This window comes from Pleurodeles waltl, chromosome 6 (genome assembly GCF_031143425.1).
Source record: "Pleurodeles waltl isolate 20211129_DDA chromosome 6, aPleWal1.hap1.20221129, whole genome shotgun sequence".
NCBI lineage: Eukaryota > Metazoa > Chordata > Amphibia > Caudata > Salamandridae > Pleurodeles > Pleurodeles waltl.
In genome coordinates this window covers 213,481,913-213,503,740 of record NC_090445.1, presented here as the reverse complement: position 1 = coordinate 213,503,740, position 21,828 = coordinate 213,481,913, and the positions used below count along the sequence as shown (strand labels likewise).

Below are 21,828 nucleotides of genomic sequence, written 5' to 3'. Positions count from 1 at the left end.
TGTTTACAGTCAGCAATGGTCAAGTGTTATTTGATTTACTGACACTGTAGATCCGCTCTGAACAGGTAATAACGCGGGCCCGAGGAGGCTACAGATTGGATGGGCGGAGGAGTAGGCTGCACGGGATTGGATGATATATCTGCCCCTTTACAAGGGAGGGGGAGGCATATATAGGATGGGAAGCCCCCAAAATGATCTGCTGGGATTACCTCTGATCGTGCACTCGAAAGGTGATAAGACAGTGCACTCCTGTGGCAAGCAGCTTCTATATCTATTGGACTGACGGGTGAGCAATATGTACCTGACTCTCATCCTTCTCTCTGTCGAGCCATTCATCCACCATGATCATCTATCTATCTATTTATCTACATACCTCCACCCTTCTAGCAACTTGTCTACCTGTCTCTCCTCCTTGTCTGTCATTTTTGTGAAAAGGGTATGGGAGCAGTTGGCCTTATGGCTGGATATAGGACTGTATCGAAGGATGTTGCAGGCAACATACCAGGCACTTTTTCTTTTCTATATATTCGACCAATAAGTTCAAACATATCACTGCAGGGTGCCTACAAATAGAGATAATTTGCAGATGGTGCTAAATGTGATAGATGTTTATCAGTGCATAGTGTTAAAAAGCAAACACACAGCACTGGCCTGGAACAGATAAAAAATGCGGGAACGGTCATTCTGAGGAAAAAGAGGACAGACGTACGGTGTTGCAAACACGCTGCCGTAGAAGACCACAGTGTGGTCTTACAAGTTTAATTCAAGTTGGGAAAATGATGGGAACATGCATTGGCGTAGGGAGTTTTACAACCTTCAAAGAAAAGGGGAATTATATGTTACTTGTTCCCAAATTATTGGTCAGATCTCATAAATAGACATTGAATTCTGCAGGCTTCCTCTCCAGTGCCCTGCCAAGGCCACACGGTTATGCCTGGAGCTCTCTGCTCTGAAATTGTCTGATGTACTCTGCCCAATCCCGACTGTAGCCCACTCCTGGAGTCTAGTGCCAACTTCTGAAGGCCACGTCTTGGGATAACGTCCTCAGTTCTGTAGGTCACATCTATAAGCATTGTGCCACGTTATGGAGTCCATCTTGAGAACTGTGTCCGGTGCTCTAGGCCACATCTGCAGTACTGTGTCGGCCTCTGGAGCTCACACCTGAAGGTATATGTCCAGTTATATACATCAGACCTGCAGATGAGTCGATGCTGTTTCTAGTCCTAGACACCACATCTAGAGGGCTGTTTCTGTGTGCCACATCTGGAGCGCTCTTCAGTTCTGGAGGCTACTCCTGGAGGTCTGAAGTACTCTCTGCAGTTCTGTTCCTTTTTCTGTGCATTGCATCTGCGGACAGTACTGTGCCTGAGAGGCCCCATCTAGAGTACTGTGTCTACATGTCCGCACGACCCATTGGTCAGTGCTGGGGGTTGAAAATGGAGCCCTGGGGGACGGTGTGCTGTTCTGGAGGCCACATCTGGAGTGCTACACCTCGTCTCGGGGGCTGTGCCTGGAGCCCTGTGTCTAGTTATGGAGGCCACATCTGGAGTGCTACACCCCACCTCAGGGGTTGCACCTGGAGCCCTGTGTCTAGTTCCGGAGGGCACACCTGGGGTACTACACCACCCTCGGGGGCTACACCTGGAACCCTGTGCCTAGTTCTGGAGGCCATCCCTGGAGTACTACTCCTCGCCCCGGTGGGCTTCAACTCGAGCCCTGTGTCTAGTCCTGGAGGCCACATCTGGGATAATACGTCTCGCCTCAGGGGCTGCACCCGGAGCACTGTCTAGTTCTGAAGGTCACATCTGCAGTACTACACCTCATCTCTGGGGATGCCCCTAAAGCACTGTGATTAGTTCTGGAGGTCACATGTGGAGTACTACACCTCGTCTCAGGGGCTGCACTTGAAGCCGGTATCAAGTTCTGGAGGCCACATATGGAGTACTGCCCCCACCTCGGGGCTGCTCCTGGAAGACTGACTAGTTCTGGAGGCCACATTTGGAGTACTGCACCCCGCCCCATGGGCTGTACCTGCTGGAGCCCTGTGTCTAGTTCTGGAGTCCATATCTTGAGTACTACACCTTGCCTCGGGGGCTGCACCCAGAGCACTGTCTCTAGGTCTGGAGCCACATCTGGAGTACTACACCTCGCTTCGGGAGCTGCACTTGGAGCCCCGTGTCTAGTTCTCATGGTCACATCTGGAGTACTACACCTCACTTCGGGAGCTGCACCTGGAGCCCCCTGTCTAGTTCAGGAGGCCATACCTTGAGTACTACACCTCGCTTCGGGAGCTGCACCTTGAGCCCCGTGTCTAGTTCAGGAGGCCATACCTTGAGTACTACACCTCGCCTCGGGGGCTGCACCCGGAGCACTGTGTCTAGTTCTCATGGTCACATCTGGAGTACTACACCTCACTTAGGCGGCTGCACCTAGAGCACTGTGTGAAGTTCTGGAGGTCACATCTGAAGTACTACATCTTACCTCGGAGGGTGCATCCAGAGCACTGTCTCTAGGTCTGGAGCCACATCTGGAGTACTACACCTCGCTTCGGGAGCTGCACCTGGAGCCCCGTGTCTAGTTCTCATGGTCACATCTGGAGTACTACACCTCGCCTCGGGGGCTGCACCCGGAGCACTGTGTCTAGTTCTCATGGTCACATCTGGAGTACTACACCTCACTTAGGCGGCTTCACCTAGAGCACTGTGTGAAGTTCTGGAGGTCACATCTGGAGTACTACACCTCGCCTCGGGGGCTGCACTTGGAGCACTGTGGCTGGTTCTGGAGGCCACCCCTGGAGTACCTCTCCTCGCCCCGGTGGGCTGCAACTCGAGCCCCGGGTCTAGTTCTGGAGGCTACATGTAGGGTACCACACACCGCCTCGGGGGCTGCACCTGGAGCCCCGTGCCTAGTTCTGGAGGCCACACCTGGAGTTCTGGATTATTTTGCCTCGTTCTAGTGACTACATCAGGAGTACTGCAAGCGTTTCTGAGGTCCACGTCGGGAGTACAGTGTCTCGTTGAGGGGGGGCACATCTTCAGTAGAAAAAAGGGCAGAGGAAAAGCAGTTCAGCGCTGGTCTCTGAAAACACTTCAGTATATAGACCTTGAAGTTATTTTTAGCGAGTTTCAGGGTTACAATTACCACCCTGAGGAGGGCAAGAGTGAAGATATGAAATATTTCAAGGAAATAAAATCAGTGCCCATTTTCAATATCCAGAACAAGCCTGTAGCACCTCTCGCTGTGTCTGGGAGAGCTATTCTCAATCTAGCGCTATAAAATATCGGGGCACCTTCTGTCCGTAACCAGGGAGCTTCGGACTCATACTCAGTAGATCCCGGCTACTTCACGGCCACCTCGGTGGTACTGGGCAGAGAGAGACAAGTCATTCATGGCTCGAGCCTGGATCGGGCCGGTTGTCTGGCTCGGCCTGTGGTCTCATGTGACTCCCGCGCGAAAATACCTCCATAGTGAGGTTTTCAAAAGACCAAACCTGCTAATCGCTGTTCTGCTTCAGCTTATAATAATGTAATATACTAATTAGAACAATGAGGTTGAAGAAGCAACTTTTTAATTGAAAAGTTTATTCATGTACGTGCTGTGTCATTTACGCATCACATCTTTTCATGGCTCGGCGTGTGTTCTGGCTGTTAGGGCCAAGCCAGGCTCCTGGTCTGCCCGCTCTGTGGATGCTTTGGCCGTCCTCCCTCTGCCACATGGTGCACTCTCCCCTCAGCATAGGGTCACTTATATATACGTTATATGTCCGCGGGATAGTGCGCATGGAGGGATCTCTCCATGACCCCACGTTACTTATGTAAGTTATATGTCAGGGATATAGTATGCATAGAGAGACCTCTCCATGACCGATGGTCACTCATATGTTATATGTCGAGGATAGTGTGCATGGAGGGACCACTCCATGACCCTACGTTACTTATATATGTCATATGTCAGGGATACAGTGTGCATAGAGAGACCTCTCTATGACCGATGGTCACTCATATGTTAAATGTCCAGGATAATGTGCATGGAGGGACCACTCCATCACCGAGGTTCACTCATATAGGTTATATGTCCGGGGGATACTGCGCATGGAGGGACCTCTCTCGGGTCTTTACGCTTAAGTGCTTTGAGTGCTGCCTCTGGGCGCGCACTCAGCCCGTATTTGTTTGTTCTATAATGTGAAGTGTTGCTGGCAGGACATTCCTTTTTTTTCTTTTTTTTGCTAAAGGTCCTTTGTTGTTTCGGTGTATTTCTTTTTACATTCGGTGTATTATTTTTTTACATTCACTTTTTAGAGAAGAAGCCACACAGGTTCGTTTCGTCCCTCAGGTTATACCTGTTCTCCCTCCATATTGCTCGACGCCCTCCGACTCTCCCCCCCCCCCCCGAAGTTCGACATAAAGTCTACTCGCTACACTGACGGCAGGATCACCCGAATGAGTACTGAGTTTAGAGCAAACCCGGTCAGAACACCCATCCCCCCTCCACCCCGTGCCGGTGTCGTTGGAGGTGTTATCGCTCAGCCCGGTGACTACCTCAATAATGAAATGCTGATAAAATTATAACTTAAAAAATTAATTAGTCTGGTTGGGAAAGCATTTTGTAACGAAGGAGAGTTTGTTTGGATCGAAAAGTGGGGCGCATGAGGCCAGACCCCAAATGAAGGTGACCTGAGAGCGAGCTAAAAAATAAAGGGCGTTAGCAGGGTCGGGCTGGACCGTAGGGCAATCAGGCTGTGCCCGAAGGGCTGGTGCGACAGGCCAGCGTGGGGCCCGTTTTAAGGTGGCGTTCTCCTCTCTGGTGTTACCACGGTCTTCGCCTGCAGCTAGCACGGACGCATGCAGCCACCCATGTCTTGCAAAACACCGGTATAGCTCGTCTTTAGAAGTTCAAAACTCGACTGCTTCGTAAGTATGGGCCACATTTTTTAGCTATCTGATTCGCTGATGGAGTGGTCCCACCATTACTTTGGTGCCCGGTATTATATTCAGCAGCAGACCGACTCTGCGTGTCACTGCTGCCCCGAGTTTCTCCGGCATTGGCAGGGGGCCCGGAGGGGCAGATGGCCGTGCCAAGGCTCTGTGGTGCTGCCTTACCGCGGTGGCCCGCACTTTAACAAGGTAAGGCATCAGCTTTAGGGCGACATTAATAGGAGGCGGTAACTAAATGAAAAGGCCCAAAACACATTTTTGATTGGTGGACGGGGGCGCTCCAGTACCAAAATGCCATCTAGCTGCGATCAGGCTGCACAGTTCCTTTTCACTTAAACTCTAACCCTGGCGGCTGCTTTGACAGGAAGAAGGTGCTGAGACACCCGAGACCGATAGGAACTGAACTTGGTGCTGGGAGTCCGGAAAGGGGGAATGAAGCGAGGATGGAGAAAGAGGAGAGAAATTGTAGGAGAGATGAAGGGAGGGAGGGGCGGAATATTGCCACTCCTCTCTCTGTCGCTCAGTCAGGCCCTCACCAGCCTAGGCAGCTTGGCAGTGCCGGAAGGGCTGGTCTGATAGGTCAGAGTTTGGCTGTTTATGGGCCTGTTTATAGCCTGGCTGGCCTGCTTGTGCTGCTGACTTCCTTGATATCACCAAAACATTTGGATACAGCAACCACAAATCCACGCAGTCTCCCACGTCTTGCAAAACACTTAAACAGCATGTCTTTACAAGTTAAAAACAAGCATTGACACTGCCAATAGGTCTGGCTTTACAGGAATGTTGTAGGCTAACGTGAAGTTTTACAAGTAGGTAGCATGGGAATTGATGTGTATTAGTGTGGGACCAAAGAGCTGTACACCAATATTGGTGTAGGTTAAAAGGTCAGGTGACAGTTGCACTGTCAAGCCAGAGCTAAATATCCCTGTAATTAATGGCTGCCCTCCTCCCAGCTGTGCTGCTGCCAGAGAAAAACAACATACATTATCTAGTAATCTAAGACACCTTCATAGCATTCTAATGCCTCCTGTGTGCCCCAGAAGGGTCAAGCTTAGGCAACTGGAAAAATAAACTAAATGATCCCAGGTGTGTGGATAAGCATTTTTTTTTGTGGAAGCACACAACGTCTGCCCAATCAAAACACTTACTCGGCTCGCAACATGTGAGCGGAGTGAAAGCCCCTCTCCACGTGATTGTCACATAAATGTCTGGGAAAAGCTGTGTTGTCAAATCAGACCATAACAAACCCGATATGCAAATCTGGGCCCTTTTTTAGCTATCCGATTGGCAAATTGAAGGGGGTGGGGTCCTTTTTTATTTTGATGCCAGAGCCTATTTTCTGTTCCGGTCTGACCCTGGAACAGCCTCTTCCTGTCACCACGTGCCTCTACTGTCACTGATACAACCTCGTGCTACCAGCACCTTTTCTCTCCCAGGCCATGCCAGTGAAGTGAAACATGTGTTTCCAGATTGCACCTTTCCTCCATTTTCATGACACTGGTGTATACAAAGATTGTGAAATGCGCGTACACAAAGGTAAGTAAGCAGACAAATTGTCGCTTTTCACATCAAGGCAAATCAAAACACAGAAACCCACTGAGAATAAAGCCGGTGAAACGCGCATTAACTTAAAACGGCAAAAAGAAAATATTGTACTAGCTATGAATTACGCCAGTTGCAGCAGAAGGGCAGTGTACTTACAGTGCAATCGCAATGTAATCTAATGTGTCAATGATTTTAAAAAATAGCGTATTTTAAAGTATTTTTGCAATCGTTGGACAATTTGGGAGGAAACCGGTGCTTACACTTGGCAAATGGCTGCCCAGACTCCAGTTGAAGAGAGTTTTAAGGCTCTGCAGCACGTGCTGCACCTGGTCTAGGCAGGGCATATCACAGTGATGTTGCAGACACACCATCTAAATCACACAACCACTAGGCAGAGGATGGATTGCTGCCTGCAGATTGTTTTTACATTTCTTACTGTCTCTTTAAACACCTTCAGCCTCTGCTGATGGCATTGGCCTAGTAAAAATGTCTTTTATAATGCTGGTTTATTTTTCAGAGGATTGTTAGCCAGTTAGCAATGATATAGCTTGGGATGGAAAGGCTGTCTCTGCCCGATCTTACACTGGGCTGTTTAACCTGTGATTGCCTAGAAGAAACACAACCATTGCAAAGTCTATAGGTCTCCTCTTTGGAACCTGCTGGCTGTATGGTACAGCATGGGCAAGATGTATGCAGCATGGGTAAAAGAAAAAAGAGGCTGTGCCATTTTGTAGGTGCGGGAGTCATTTCTTTGATCTTGCCTAAAACTACTCATGTACTGTTTGTTGGGAGACATTTTGTTAGAGTACAATGAGCTTAGGGCCTGCCCATTGCTTACCACTGGTTGGCTGTATTGCCACTCACATTTCCTTCCTTCTTATTTGTTAGCTTTTGTGGGATTTACTTCCTCTTGTGCTTGCCAATCCCCTAGAAAATGGAAGGAGTGCTTATTCCCTTCCGCTATTCACATTTTGGGAGCTATTACTATTGTTTAAGCACTCCAAAAGAGGGCATGTGTTTTTCAGTTGGCTCCCACATGTGCTTGTCTGCTCCCTCTGTGTTCCATGTTGCTGTCTGATCTCTATGCTTCTGTCATTCACCCACACTCATGTTGCCCTCTTTTGCCGATTTGCTTCTGTGCCCCCCCCCCCCACGTTGCTCTCATTGGTCCACTTGCGTCATGCCCCCTGCTTCCTCCATGTTGCTCTCAACTAATTCGTGTGATTCTCCTCCCCATGCTCCACATTGCTGTCTCTCGCCTGTGTGCTTCTCTACCTACCCAACCCCTGGCCACATTCATTTTTTTAAATAAAAAGCACAAAGACACAATTGCTGGCCTGCATCATTTTGTAGACACGCGCATCCCTGATAAAGGCATGCTGGCAAATTGAAAATAGCCAACGCCGCAACATCATGCTTATTTTCTAATTCTTTTTCCTCTCTTTAATTCTTTCCCTGATGTTGTACAGCATCTACTTCGATGATGCACAGCATGAAGGGAAGACACGGCAGAGGCCAATAGGTCTCAATGGGACCTATTGGCTTTGCCAATGCTTATTTCATTAACTGATCTGAGATGGATGAGTAAATAAAAATAAATAAATAAGAAGTAGCACAAAAGTGCTTTTTCAAGCCATATGTGCCAGGAGCAATTTGCTGCATGGTCCTCTGCATCACCTGCAAAACATACGATATTTAAAACTAAAGAAAAACAGCAGTGGGGTAACTGAGGACCAGTTAGTGGGAGCAATAGGGAGCAGGCGAGAGAGCAGAAAAACAGCATGAGGAAGAGCAACATATAGGGAAGGTGGGATGAAGCACTCGATAGAGAGAGGTTGCAACACAGAGAAGGCAGCAAAATGGAGCAGGAGGACTGGTATTTGGTGGGCGAGAGGAGCACACAAGTGAGAGAGCTAGAAATATATGCTCTCTCATGAAGTGCTTACACAAAACAAAAAGGGGAGATGCTCCGGGAGAGGGACACACACAAAATGGACAAGCTGGGACTAGGAAAACCATTAAACCCAAAGCAATACAATGAGAGTGACTACAAAGTCAACCAACAGTAAGCACTGGGCGTGCTATAGGCTCCTGTAAGTTCTTGGTAAGCGCACAATGGCCATTTTGCTTTCGGACAGCTTGAACTGTCTGGTAGGCTCAACCTAAAGAGCAGAAAGTCCGGAATTACATTTGTTGTGCATTTCATATGTCTGCCATGTAGTATTATAATATATGATATCATGAACCACTCCTGGTTTTTCAGCCAGTAATATGATGAATTGTCGGGCTTAAACTTTTGCTTTTAATACTGCCATAATGTACTCAAACCCCAAGCATGAAATATGGCTGCTGACTAAAATGCTATAATTGGCTGGAAGACTAAGTTCTAGATGGCATAGAGCCACTACCTGGCCATGTTTTAGAAATTTGCAGTCTAGTCCATTTAAAAAAGTGGTTGTTTCGCAAGTAAACTCAAAAGTAAACTTTGCTGACATATGAGAACTACACACTTTCATTCACATCATGCATTAAAACCAAAAAGGGAATGCAAATTGTTTTGTCTTTTGTGTAGTGGAAAGATTATACCAAGTTTTACGACACAGCGAAAGCACAGCCTGGATAGCAGCAGCACAATCTTAACTAACACAATGAGGACGTAGAGGACAGGTGACAATAGCAGGGAGGACATCACCTGATTCTCTCACATACGCAGAACAGGTGCAACACAGGTTGCTAACACACGAAACAGAGAGTGAGGGGACCTAAAGGTCTGGTGTACACCCTTTGTAAACAGGCATAAAGATGAGAATTAACACTCCTGGAAGAAATAGCCAAGCCTCGTATAAAATGAGCATCCCTTCATGTACTCACATAGGACGATGAACTCTCACCTACCTAGTGTGGTATGCTTTATGAAGGAGTTCCATATCTAACACCAGGAAGGATCCAAGAGTATTGCTGTTGACTAGTTGTACAGTCTACTAGTTATGGATTCCCTAGTTTGGGGGAGCTTCGACCTCTTAGGTCTACATTCATGTTCTCTCTTTGTTAAACTGTCAGACCTTTATTAAAATTGTGTGTGGGTGAGCTAAGTGTTTTTTCTGATGACAGAGGAGTCAACCAAATAACCCTCCTTTTGTTTTCTATCTATGCTCTGATATTGCCCCTGTGGGGTAAGGCACCTTCCTTGTTACTAGAGGTCTTAGATATTCACATAAAATATAGTGAAACAGTTAGGGTCTGACCGGGACAGAATATGGGCCAAAGCACCAAAATAAATGTGGCTCCCACTTGCGAATCAGAATGCCAAAAGTTGTAGTCCACTTTGCAAAGGAGGGCAGTTTTCAACTGGTAAAAATACACTGTATATGTGTTTTGCATACATTTTTGCTTGCTGCAGGCAATGTTTTTGGAAATACTAGGGAAATCACCACTAAAAACAGGTCCAGCAGAGCATAAAACTAGCCCACTCACTGACCTGTCAGACCAGCCCTTCGGTTACTGACTGATTGCCCTAAAGGCCAGTTCGACCTTGATGCAAGAGAATTCAAAATATCCTTTGTTTTTTCAGAAGACAAGGCAACAGCTATGGCAATAACTCTTTATCCTAGAACAGATACACCTTGCGCAGAAACAGTGCAAGCTACAGTCCTGTAGAGAAAAGGTGATCTCGGGCAGCAGCAGGGAAAGCTTTTCCTCTCACATGACATGTACAAAACAGCAGCTGTGCAAGCTTTCCTTTATCACAGAACAGGAACAGCCTGACAATAGCAAAGCAAGCTTCTCTCCCTCACAGAAGGCAGCGAGCGCAATTGTTTATTCCTTGCAAAACGGATCCCGCAGGGCAGACTAGGTCATGCTCTCATCACTCACAGAACATGACATATAGGTTAAGGATAGACATTGGCAGCAGGGCTTTTACTCACTGAGAGGAATGTATAGGTGGATAAATGAGTGAATATGTGAGTCTTTCTATTTAGATGATATCCCACATCAGCATCCTGAAAAGTCCAGCTGCTGCTACTCTGAGATCTGCTGTTTGTGTTGATTTTTTGGTTTTCTCTGCATTGAAAAGTAGCCGTAATCTAGTAGGTCATTGTTATATGAAGCAGTCCAGTCACATCCTAAGTACCTATACCATAAAAAGGCCCACAGTTGTCAACTTCTTTGAAAAAGGTTTTGAAAGTGTGTGCACCAGGTCCTGTGCGGTTCCAGCCTCTGTTTTGCACTTGTTCAAAATATTAAGGGGAGCTACTGAGAACTGGCTTTGGAAACTGATACAAACACGAGCAGCTTTGCAAGTTCATGTTACCTGTGACACAAAAGGAATTGGCAAACGGAAATCAAACATGGTTTTTAATTCTATTTGACAGGCTGGTCGCTCTGTAAGTCTGGCAGTGCCGGGCGGTATTTGCTTGGCATAACTGACACTGCCTAATACTTTTGGCCTTTCTACAGCACTTTAAGTGGAGGTGGTTACTGCACAGCCTCCATTTGTATGTGCGGTAGAAGCACTACTGCACTACGGGAATACAGTACCTATAAGTCCAAGCATGCACATCAATCACAATTTCCTTAGAAAGCAATCCTAAAACAAGCAAAATCTGCACAATGGTGTGAAGTGGTTACAAACTCAACTTATATAAGCCGCAACATCTTATTTTAAAAAGGGCATCAGGAAACTGAGACATGTGAAATCAACGGTTGAAGGATATATGAGAAGTTTGAAGGACAAAGAAAGGACCGAAGGACATGGTATCTGTTTTGAATGGTACCAGATACGCTAACTTGAAAAAAAAGATTGTTTGAGGGTAGGAGGTGGGTCTCGTGAGGGGACGAAGCCTCAAGCCTGTTAATGTAAAACTAGTTGTTGAGGGCCTATGGTGAGGGGGCACGGTTCTGTGCCAGCACTGGTCAAGAGTCACATGTTGCCCCCCCTTCAAATAAAACAGAAACCAAATGCTTATGAGGCTGCTGCCAATGTCCTGTGGAGGTTGCAAAACTCTTAATGGACTTCGGCTGTGTGGAGTGGCCTCACGGGATGAGAAAACCCCCTCTTAGTATGGGTTCCCAGCTGACTTTGTCTCCCATTGTGTGATATTGTCTCTCCACCTGCTAACTGTGTGAAGGGAGCCATTATTGTGTGATACATGGTGGGACTGTGTGAGTTGGCAGGTCTGTAGTACTAGTGGAGTCCATGTGACAGTCATCTAATCATGGTGTTATGTGTCCTTGTGCAAAAAACAATATTGCTGGCAAGTTTCTCATAAAAGAACATTGATAAAACAATAACTAGAGACATGGCTATGGAAGTTCGCTGTAAGAATGTTGACAGACACTCTTTCAAATTTATTGGAGGTTTTTATTATTTCTTATACCTCCATGGGCCAATGTAAAGTTTCATGAGCGAACTAAAATAGCAAAGAGCTCAAGCCTCCCCCATTAAACACACACACCTCTCACGAAATAGCCAGACTAGGGTTCGGTGCAGATTTATGGCACAAACTCTGGGCCTGACTACGAGTCTGGCGGTCCGAAGACCGCCTGACACGCAGAGGAGGTCGGACCACTATGCCTGTGGCTGTCTGACCGCCATATTACAATATTGGTGGTCTGTGCCGCCAAAAGACCACCATCTCCGTCAGGATCTCTGATCCCGACAGAATGACGGTGGTTGTAATCAGTCACAGTTCTGCTGAAGTTAGCGCCGCCATAATGATTACAGCCATGTTCTCCGCCAGCCTTTTCATGGCGGTTCAACTGCCATTAAAAGGCTGGTGGAGAACAAGTGCAGGGGCAGCTCTGCAGACAGTGCGCATTCCGACGGTGCTGGGGAGGGCCCCTTTACGACGCCATTGGACTTCGCTCCAGGTGGAGCTGAGTCCAATGGCGCTGCACGTATTCCTCTGGGCTGACCGGCAGAAACGTTAGTTTCTGCCAGGCAGCCCAGTGAAAACTCGTAATGGGTCCGTGGGGAGACCACCAGCTCCCCAGCGGTCTCCTCACCACTGGTCTGGCGGTCGGGTCTTCTGACCGCCAAACTCGTAATCAGGCGCTCTGTGTTTAGCCAACATTTCACTCGAAGGGGAACGAACAGCCAGTTTCTGGGAGCTTGTTTTGGAAACAATGCCTCTGCTGTGACCGTTGCACCAGTTCATATATGCCCATTTCAGTCTCTTTATCCTCTAATATTGACACCATTACCAAACACCTGAGTTTAATGTGCTTTACAATGAAATAGTCCCTTTTTCTGGTATTTATTTTTTGACATTTCATCTGTAATTGTCCATAGTTATTTATTGCTCATCTTTAGAAAATGTAGTTTTACAGGTTGCCTTAAGACAGTGACAAATTCCAACGTACTCATAGTTTCCAATTTATTTACATGTAAATGTATTATTAACAATTAGTTCAGTTTCAATGTTTCCCAGAGCTTCTGCGCGCTGTTGCCTGAGCTATGTCATATTTTGTTTTGCAATCCTTTAGTTTTCAAACTTGAATTCAGATTTTTGGAAACAATTCAATCAGGCGCCCCCACTTCCTCCCAGCAGCAGCATCGGCAAAACCTTTACTACAAAACGATAATAAACTAGGTTTATTATCATTTTGCAGTAAAAGGGCAGGGCATTAGGGATGATGAGAACTGAGGTGGAGTGCACAGTTATCGGCCGGCCAAACATACATGCGCAGTAGGCTCTCTCTAGCCCAGCAACACCGTTACCGGGCTGGAGAGAGTAGACACAGGCTCCCAGTCTGCCTGGGAGCACCCTGGCTGGGCGCTCCCAGCCAATCCGAACGCTGCTTTGAGCAGCATCAGGATTGGCTGCAGGGCAGGCTGGGAGCCTGCAGTGCAGGAGAGGAGTGGTGGAGGTGCAGGTAAGTGATTTAAAAAAAATATTATTTCACCCCCCCCTTTCACACTCCCCTCCCCGCCCCAACAAAACCCTGCAAACCGTTCCTGATTTCAGTTGGGTGGTAGCATGAGGGATTGTCATGCAGTGTATTTATTCATGTCACGAGATCACACGCAAAACTTGTAAATGTATATATTACGCAGGGCATTGTATTGGTACTTGTATAGGTACTTGCTTAGCACTTTCTTATCTTTTGGGAGGCACAAATTACTTTTGGGTCACTGTGTAAACAGCTCCTCTGTATTATTCAAAAATGCTTTGTGCACCTGATGAATTTGAAGCGTAGTTTGATTTGCTTGAGGTCCAAGGGATGAGCCCTATGAATATCAAAGACAGAATATAATGGCATGGAAATATCAAGGAAAGAATATTGAAATTGATCTATCGAAAGGCAAGTAAGTATAGATTTTCTATACTCAAATTCACATATACGTACCTTGACAAAATATATTTTCAAGGTACATATTTTTTCGAGTTAGGAATAGTAAATCTATATGTGCTCTATTCTCACTCCCCTTTTGGTATTTTGGTCCTCGATGTTTTGTGCACGTTATTTTTATATCACAATATTTCTGTGTTCGATATTCAGTAGTGCAATAGGTCCCAGCAGACCCCTTCGAGTGCATGGGTGAGAGTGTTGGTTGTAGTTAGGTTCAGGTGGAACACGTTGGATGAGTAGAGTTAGAGTTGGGGACATAGTGTAAGCGTGCTGTGAGGCGGATCACAGCGCACAAACATGTAAGGGTGGCTCATATCTCCACGTAGTATTGTAAGGGGATTGTAGAGGAAGGCGCGTAAGAGATGGGAGCACAGCTTGCAAATACAGACCACAAACAGCGCTCAATATCATACAACAGAACATCCTAAGATGAAATGATTACCACACACACAATAGAGCCAAAGGTGCCAAAGGTGCAGCTTGCATTGTCAGACCGCAATGCACACACACTGTCTTAAGATGAAATGATTAATACACACTCAATACAGCCAAATAAACAGCGTGCGTATACAGATCTCAATAGACCATACACTACCTTACAACAAAACATCTTAAGATGAAATGATTAATACACACACAAGAAAATCAAATATACAGTATGCATATACAGATCTCAATAAATCACACACTATCATACAACAGAACATCTTAAGATGAAATGATTACCACACACACAATAGAGCCAAATATACAGCTTGCATATACAGATCTCAATAGATCACACACTATCATACAAAGATGAAATGATCACCACACACACAATAGGGCCAAAGGAACAGCGTGCATATTCAGACCGCAATCCATCATACACTGTCTTAATACAAAGCGTCTTCAGATGAAATGATTAATACACACTCAATACAGCCAAATAAACAGCGTGCATATACAGACCGCAATACATCACACACTGTCTTACAACAAAACGTCTTAATATACAACTTGCATAGGCAGCCAGCAATACACCACAAACTATCTTACAACAAAACATCTTGAGATGAAATTATTAATAGACACACAATACATCCAAACATACAACGTTACCCAACAGGGTCCCAGTTTGATGGCAGATAGAAGGTCTATGGACCCAGAGGGTGTATCCGGTGAGCCTGTTGCAAACAAGGGGTGACCTCATTACCTGCCCCCATGGCGGTGCTAGTCAAGATATGGACCAAGCGACTTGGACCCTGGGCTGGAAAGGTAAACTGATGATGGAGACCCCACTTTGGGACTCTGGTATACTGAAGGGACCGCACCACAAAGAGGGCCACAAAAATGGGACCTGAGGGTATACCCAAGGTAGGTGCTATTTGGCAAAGGAACAAGATAATTACCTTTTCCAAAATACAGGAACAATATGAGCTGGCGGCATCTGCATCTACTATATCTCATGCAAAGACACGTGGACTTACTGCGAGAGGTGCCAGACAAGACACCTCTAGAATACAGGGCCTTAGGAGTCCCCCTTACCCAGCCATGCTGTGCCTCAATTATATTCCACTCTTACATAGTAGTCTGCCTCTGCTGGATAGTCTTAGGGACAGGTGGGAGCGAGATTTGGCAGACTAGAATCCGATGACTGGGGAGTTGCTTGGTGCTACCCATGCGAGGTGGCCATGGGGTCCAGATTCCAACTAATTCAGCTGGAATTACTCCACAGAGGATACATCACGAGGACCAGGGTTGTTTCACAGGGGAAGAATTGACGCTGATCTCTGTTTGAGAGGATGTCAGCACAGAGGTACTCTGGCGCACATGATCTGGGGCTGCCCAGGATTCAAAAATACTTGGGAAAGGTGGGCCGCAGGATATCAGCAGTCCTAGATACTATGCTGAACCTTACTCTGTACTTGGTAACTCTGGGCATATGAGAGGACCAAACCCTAGATCCTTCTACATTCTTGTTTGGTCACATTGCTTTGATGTTGGCAAGACGAGATATGATCAGAAACTGGTGACTAGACAAGATCCCGATGATACATGCTCGGGAATCCAACCTAGACTGGTGCATGAGAGCAGAAAAATTGGGATATCAGACACGAGGTTGCGCAAGAAAGTTTGAGACAATATGGGGGTCTCTTGAGAAGTGCCAAGGATGTAGCCCCCTAGTGGCCACTAGGCGGGCAGAGGGCGGAAACATGGGGTCAGCATCAGTGAAATGGGCCCCATCTTTATGCATAATAGGGTGTACATGGGGTATAAATGTCTGCCAACCAGAAACAACGATATGTGGTATAAAATTGTCTTTAATGTAATTAGACCAGTATGGTAAGTGGATGTTACCTTTTATATCAAAACTCGATACAAATGTTTTTAATAAAACATTCATCTCGCATGTACAGACAGCAATACATCACACACTATCTTACAACAAAATAGCTTCAGAAGAAATGATTAACACACATAATACAGTCACGTGCACAATTACCTGGTGCCACTCCACTTCCACACACTTGTTTTTTGTTGTTGTGATATCTGCAAGGCCGTTGCGTTCATGCTATTAAGAAAGTGTCATAAGTGACTCGGTACCGCTCTCCGAAACTCCCCTGTTTTTAATGCTCAGACCTTCACCTCTCGGGTCACCCCTCGGACCGCACATCTCCACAAGCCGAGTCAGACTCTGGTCTCTGAAAAAAGATACAGGACTGCCTGGTTGTCTCCCTCTCAGACTACTGCGATGCCATTCTAACTGGAGCTCGTGCGCCATGCAAATGGAAAATAAACAATTTAAAACAGGAATTATATCAATTCGGTTTTGAAACAGTGATTGCAGTGATCAGAGTTCTTCATCTGTCGGCCGTGTCTGCTATAAAGCTCTCCTCGCGCCAGCGTTAGAGCCAGTTCAGCAGTGTCAGGCGCCAGCAGGGAAGTGTAGGCTACCAGGTCACCATGCCCCCCTCAGAGAAGATTTATGTGTATTTTTTGTCATTTTCAGGCATCTCCTCGGATCCACAGGTCTTGGCGCCCATCCGCAGGCCTGGCTCAGCGTCAGCACCCAGGACAGCTCACCAGGTGAGGCTGAGGGCCCTGTGCCCAGGGGTACCGGTGAAGCATACTTAAGTAAGGAGGCCCAGGGGATGGAGGGTCTGAGCAGGGCAACTGGGGGTTACCAGGAGTGGACCCAGGAGGACATAGGAGAAGAGGAGGAGATGGAAGGAAGAACAGGGGATGGAGAGTCCGAGTAGGACAACTGGAGGCACAAGAAATAGGCGCAGGGGGACATAGGACAGGAAATGGAAGAAGAGAGATATATGGATAGATAGATAGATAGATAGATAGATAGATAGATAGATAGATAGATAGATAGATAGATAGATAGATAGATAGATAGATAGATAGATAGATAGATAGATAGATAGATAGATAGATAGATAGATATGGAGGGATGCCCAGTTACTGAGTGTCTGGGCAGGACTGAGAGACTAAAGGAGTGGGTGCAGGAGGACATAAGAGAGAAGATGGAAGGAGGCCCAGGGGATGGAGTGCCGGGCAGGGTAACTGGGAGACATCAGGCGTGGGCATGTGAGGACATAGGAGAGGTGATGGAAGGAGGCCCAGGTGATGAGGGCTGTGTCTCACATCTGCAGAGGGTATAAAAGGTTAAGAGAAAAGAGACAGAAGGAGGTGGAAATGATAGAGGGTCTGGGACATTGCAACTGAGAGGCAACTGGGATTGATGCAGGAGGCCTGGGTGAAGAGATGGCAAGATGCCCAGGTGACTGGGGCTGTGGCCGGGCAACTGAGAGACAGCAGGAGTAGGTACTGGAGAACAGAAACAGAAAAAGATGGCATTGAGAGGAGGAAGCAGGAGATGAAGAACAGCCTTGCCAGGACATGAGAGGGCGAACAAGGCATTTGCCCTTGGTAGAAGTAAGGGAAAGGATGAGGACAAAGATAATGAAATGGCAGCTTAAAATATGGGATGTGGAAGAATACAGTCAGAAGGGAGAAAGTATAAAGATCAAATGTGACAAAATAATGGAAACTTGGCAATCTAAACATTTCACTGTTACTTTCTTGAAATCAATCATCATAGTTAGAAAAATAAATCCAACGGTGCTTTATCCACAATTCAATGCACAAAATGCCCACTGCTACCTAAGGGTGAAATTCCTCATTGTGCAGAGATCACACCAAGAGCCTGCTCCACTCATCCTCTAGATATATTTTCAAAGGAACCTTGCAGGTTGTCCAGGACTGGACAGGCCTTTTATTCCACCGAGCATTTCCTGGTAGGCTGGAGCCCTTGAATTCCAGTTTTTGAGTGCACAGTCACTTCCGGCACCTCTGTCACTTTCCTCAGATCCCAGAGGTTAATTGCAGGTCTGCTTTTGGTTCTCCAATCCAGCCCGAGTATGTCTCTCAGGTAGTGGGTTCAGTACCTTGGAGAAAAGATTAGGCGGCATCACGGTTCCTCTGGCTTTCTACAATGTGATTGTGTAACCACAGATGCAGAAAGAGGTGCACCCACTCATTGACATTCACTAAGATTAGCGAAAGGTGGCATCTGAAAGGCATCTGATGGTGATGCCAGGGAAGGGGGTCCTCCTGAGGATACAGCTCTTTTACAATTAATGTCTATTGTGCCCACTCAGGGAAAAGATGGCACATCAGCCCTTGCCACTGAAAGGATGGCCGCCTGGAAAATAAAAAGGAGCATGGCTCACAATTAAAAATGTGCTCACCTACTTGGTCTATTTCAGGATTATTTTTCCCCCTGACAGGAAGATCAAGAAAGAGTAGGGAGAAAAATTCAATAGGATCGTGCAGCAAGCCTTAAGGGGAACTGAGTGAGGGTGGAAGCATGTCAATAACTAGCAGACATAGCACAAAGCGATGGGGAAATCGAGGCTAAGGGAGGAACAGACATGGCGAGTCAGTGGGACCTAACAGAGAAGGAGCAAGAGTTAGAAAGGAGCAAAGTCCACCAAGATTCCCAATCATGTAGACATCATAGGTCACCATCCAAAGAAGAATTTGCAAACATATACAGCCCACCGGATCTCTGAACGCTGCCCTCGTTCAGTGCCTACTTGCCTTCAGCTCCAATGTTGTCTTCCTGTGTTATTTCCCTGTATGGTGGTGCTTGCAGGTGATGTTGGAGTTTGAACAAGAGAAGCAGGAACTCAAATGTAATTAATTACTTTGGTGGTGTGCTTAGGGCCACAGTCCAGCAGGAGCAGTGTCAAGTGGTTCTGTTGTAAGCACATCAGCAGTCGGCGTTCCATGCGTATGGGGTGGACATGATGAAGTGTTAGAACCTACCCTGGAAGCCTCATGTTTGCCACACTCTAAAGCCTAGTATCAGTATTATTCATAGAAGACAACTACACCAGTTCTGGGTGGCACTGCAGAACCAACCTGTATCTTCTTCCCCAAAGGGAAGGTCAGATCTGACTTTATGGTGGCCTTTTGGGTTTTTATCTTGGTTTTCCTACCAAGGACTACTTACAGCTATTGTTCACTATTCCTTGTATTGCATTTGCCACCAGACAGTGAGATTTAGTGTCACAGACTTTATGACTGAAGGGAGTGTTTTTTTTTTCTTGTAAAGCGCACATTGTGAACGGGATCTCTTGAAGGCACTTATGGGAATCTAAGATGTCGATGTAGAGCTGATTAAAGGTGCAAATAAACTCCAGGGAAAACTTTGAACATTTCACAGATGTAACAAGGAAAATTAGATTTTGCAGGTCAAAACACGTCAAAGAACTTTTTGTGGATTTATTTTTCAGAAAAATAAATACAATATATTTGTTTACTAACTCCACTGGTCAAAAACCCAGCAAATTGACATTTTGCAACAGGATTTTCCTGTAAATGTGTTTCGCGCAGGATAATTTCATCAATAGTGCATCTAGAAAAAAATCATATTTTAGTATTTTCAGCAAGTGTAAAACTGTGAATTCCATAAAGTTCCTTTGGTATAACTGAAGTGTCCCACGCCCGCAATTATTGTGTGCCGTAAAAAGATCAGAGGCGATCAGAGACAGCTAACACTTTTTCTCTGAATAATAAAGCCACCCTATAACACTGTATTATTCACAGGCGATGTTGACTAGACTCCTTAGCCGAGAAGGCCTAAGCTTCAAGAAATAACTGTCAATTCAGATGTCCAATATAAGGTAGTAGAATTTTAGAATAGGGAACCTTACTCTTTTAAAATTCCCAGATGTCAGACTTGACCTTGAAAATGTCTGAATACTCCCAAATATGCTACCTGTGCCCTTAGAAGCCCTTTTAAAGGAACCTCTCTGAAGCAAAATTAGTTTCACTTCTGATTGTCTCAGTGGCCCAAATATGGCGTCCATAATGGTCGGAGATCTAGATGACGACCTCTAAAAGCAATCCCCACACTTGGGAAGGTCAATTCGGGCAAGTCCTGATAGTTTGCCTGAGTGCTCACCTCTGGATGGTTTCACTGTAAAAGATGTCTCAGTTGCAGTGACCTCGTTGGTGACCTGGTTTGGGCAACCTTGAAGAAGCATGAATCCAGGAGCCCTGGCAAGCGAATACACATCACTGCTAGCAGAACAGCCCAGGTGAAGCTGGGCAATTGTTCGGCAGATGCTGTGCACGCTCTCCTTAGGCGGGACTTTCGGCCCTTGCCCTTGAGTTGTGTCTAGCCTAACCTATAGACTGAGGGCGGTGCGAGGGGGTCGGGAAGGATTTATTTAAATTAAACTACTAAGACCGTCTGTGCAAAAATTTACAGTTAGTTTGAAAACGACTGGACCCGGAGTCTAATGTGAGTCAACTGTCCTGGGAAGGAAAGCTAGATATGTTGCGTCACTGCAAACACGAATGGCAGCAGAGACGTAACGCAAAATGCCCCCCCCAACACACACACACAACATAGTGAGGGGTACCGAGTCTCCCGTATTTCGCAGATACTCATTGGCCTTGCACTGAATGGGGTCCATTTGAAGGGTTGTGTCCGCCCCTCTCCCCCAAGAGGCGCTAACCAATATTGCAAACACAATTTCCATAAAATCGGTCCCAAAGGGACAGCTCTGCTTACTTACTCTAGGAAACTCAAGTCTAGAATCAGGCGGAGACGCCAATTTATTTGTCAGCCAGAAAATACCTCCAATTAGGCCCCTTGTCGCGTTATTTACACAAACCAAAATAACTGGCTAATAATACAACAAACCTGTCCTGCGCACGGAAAATGTCACGGGGGTGACCCCTGTGTGCCGCCGAGGGTGGAATCCCTGCATGCAGTGGATTGTCAGGTTCACGGATCTGTCAAATCTATTTTCCCCTTGTTCCTTTTACCACGCACTCTTTCTCTTTCCCATGTTTCTGTTTCTTTCTGTTTCTTTTGTGTTTTTTACTTTTTTTATTTCTTCTTTTCTTCACCTTTCGCTATCTTTTATGACATTTTCTATTTTGAATTTGTTTTCTCCTTCCGTCCATCCTTCTGTGCTTACTTGCTGTGCTCTTTAAATATTGTGCATTGCTCACATGCTTCTTTATCTTCTTCCCCTCTCTTTTAAGTGGTATCAATCTCCCCTCATACCTGCTTTCATTATCCCCTTATGTTCTGTCTCACGCCACCACCTTCCACCATTTGTGACGCCTTTGACTCCTCTTCTTTGTTCTTTGCACATTATCACTCCTCATATGCATTAATTTCATTTTCTTTACTTTGTGTTCCACTTCTTTTCCTTTGCTCCCTCTTTCTTCCTTTGCCTTCTATTCTCTTCCTTCATCCTCTCCGTTCTTCATGTCGTTCCTAACCCGTCCCCTCCAGGCCTACACCGAGCTGCAAGAGCTGGTGATGGACCACAACAAGGAGATGCGCTGGATGGAGGCCGCCCGCTGGGTGCAGATGGAGGAGGACTTTGAAGAGGACGTCAACCAATGGGGGAAGCCACACCTATCATATCTTACCTACAGGAGCCTCCTGGAGCTGCGCAGAGCTTTCACAAAAGGT

At 46.3% G+C, this 21,828-nt stretch overlaps 1 protein-coding gene across 2 annotated transcripts in view; it reads left to right on the top strand.

The window, feature by feature from the left end:
• The window catches only part of SLC4A1 (solute carrier family 4 member 1 (Diego blood group)), a 121,793-nt gene that overhangs the window by 37,208 nt on the left and 62,757 nt on the right, over positions 1–21,828 (top strand). Inside the window, exons 1-3 of one of the 2 annotated variants that reach the window (XM_069237882.1) lie at positions 205–286; positions 16,825–16,901; positions 21,646–21,826. In XM_069237882.1, the coding sequence (XP_069093983.1) occupies positions 21,673–21,826 (154 nt within the window). In that variant the 5' untranslated portion in view covers positions 205–286; positions 16,825–16,901; positions 21,646–21,672. Of the gene's footprint in view, positions 1–204; positions 287–16,824; positions 16,902–21,645; positions 21,827–21,828 lie in introns of those variants that run through there. The other variant, XM_069237881.1, reaches the window with a different exon arrangement.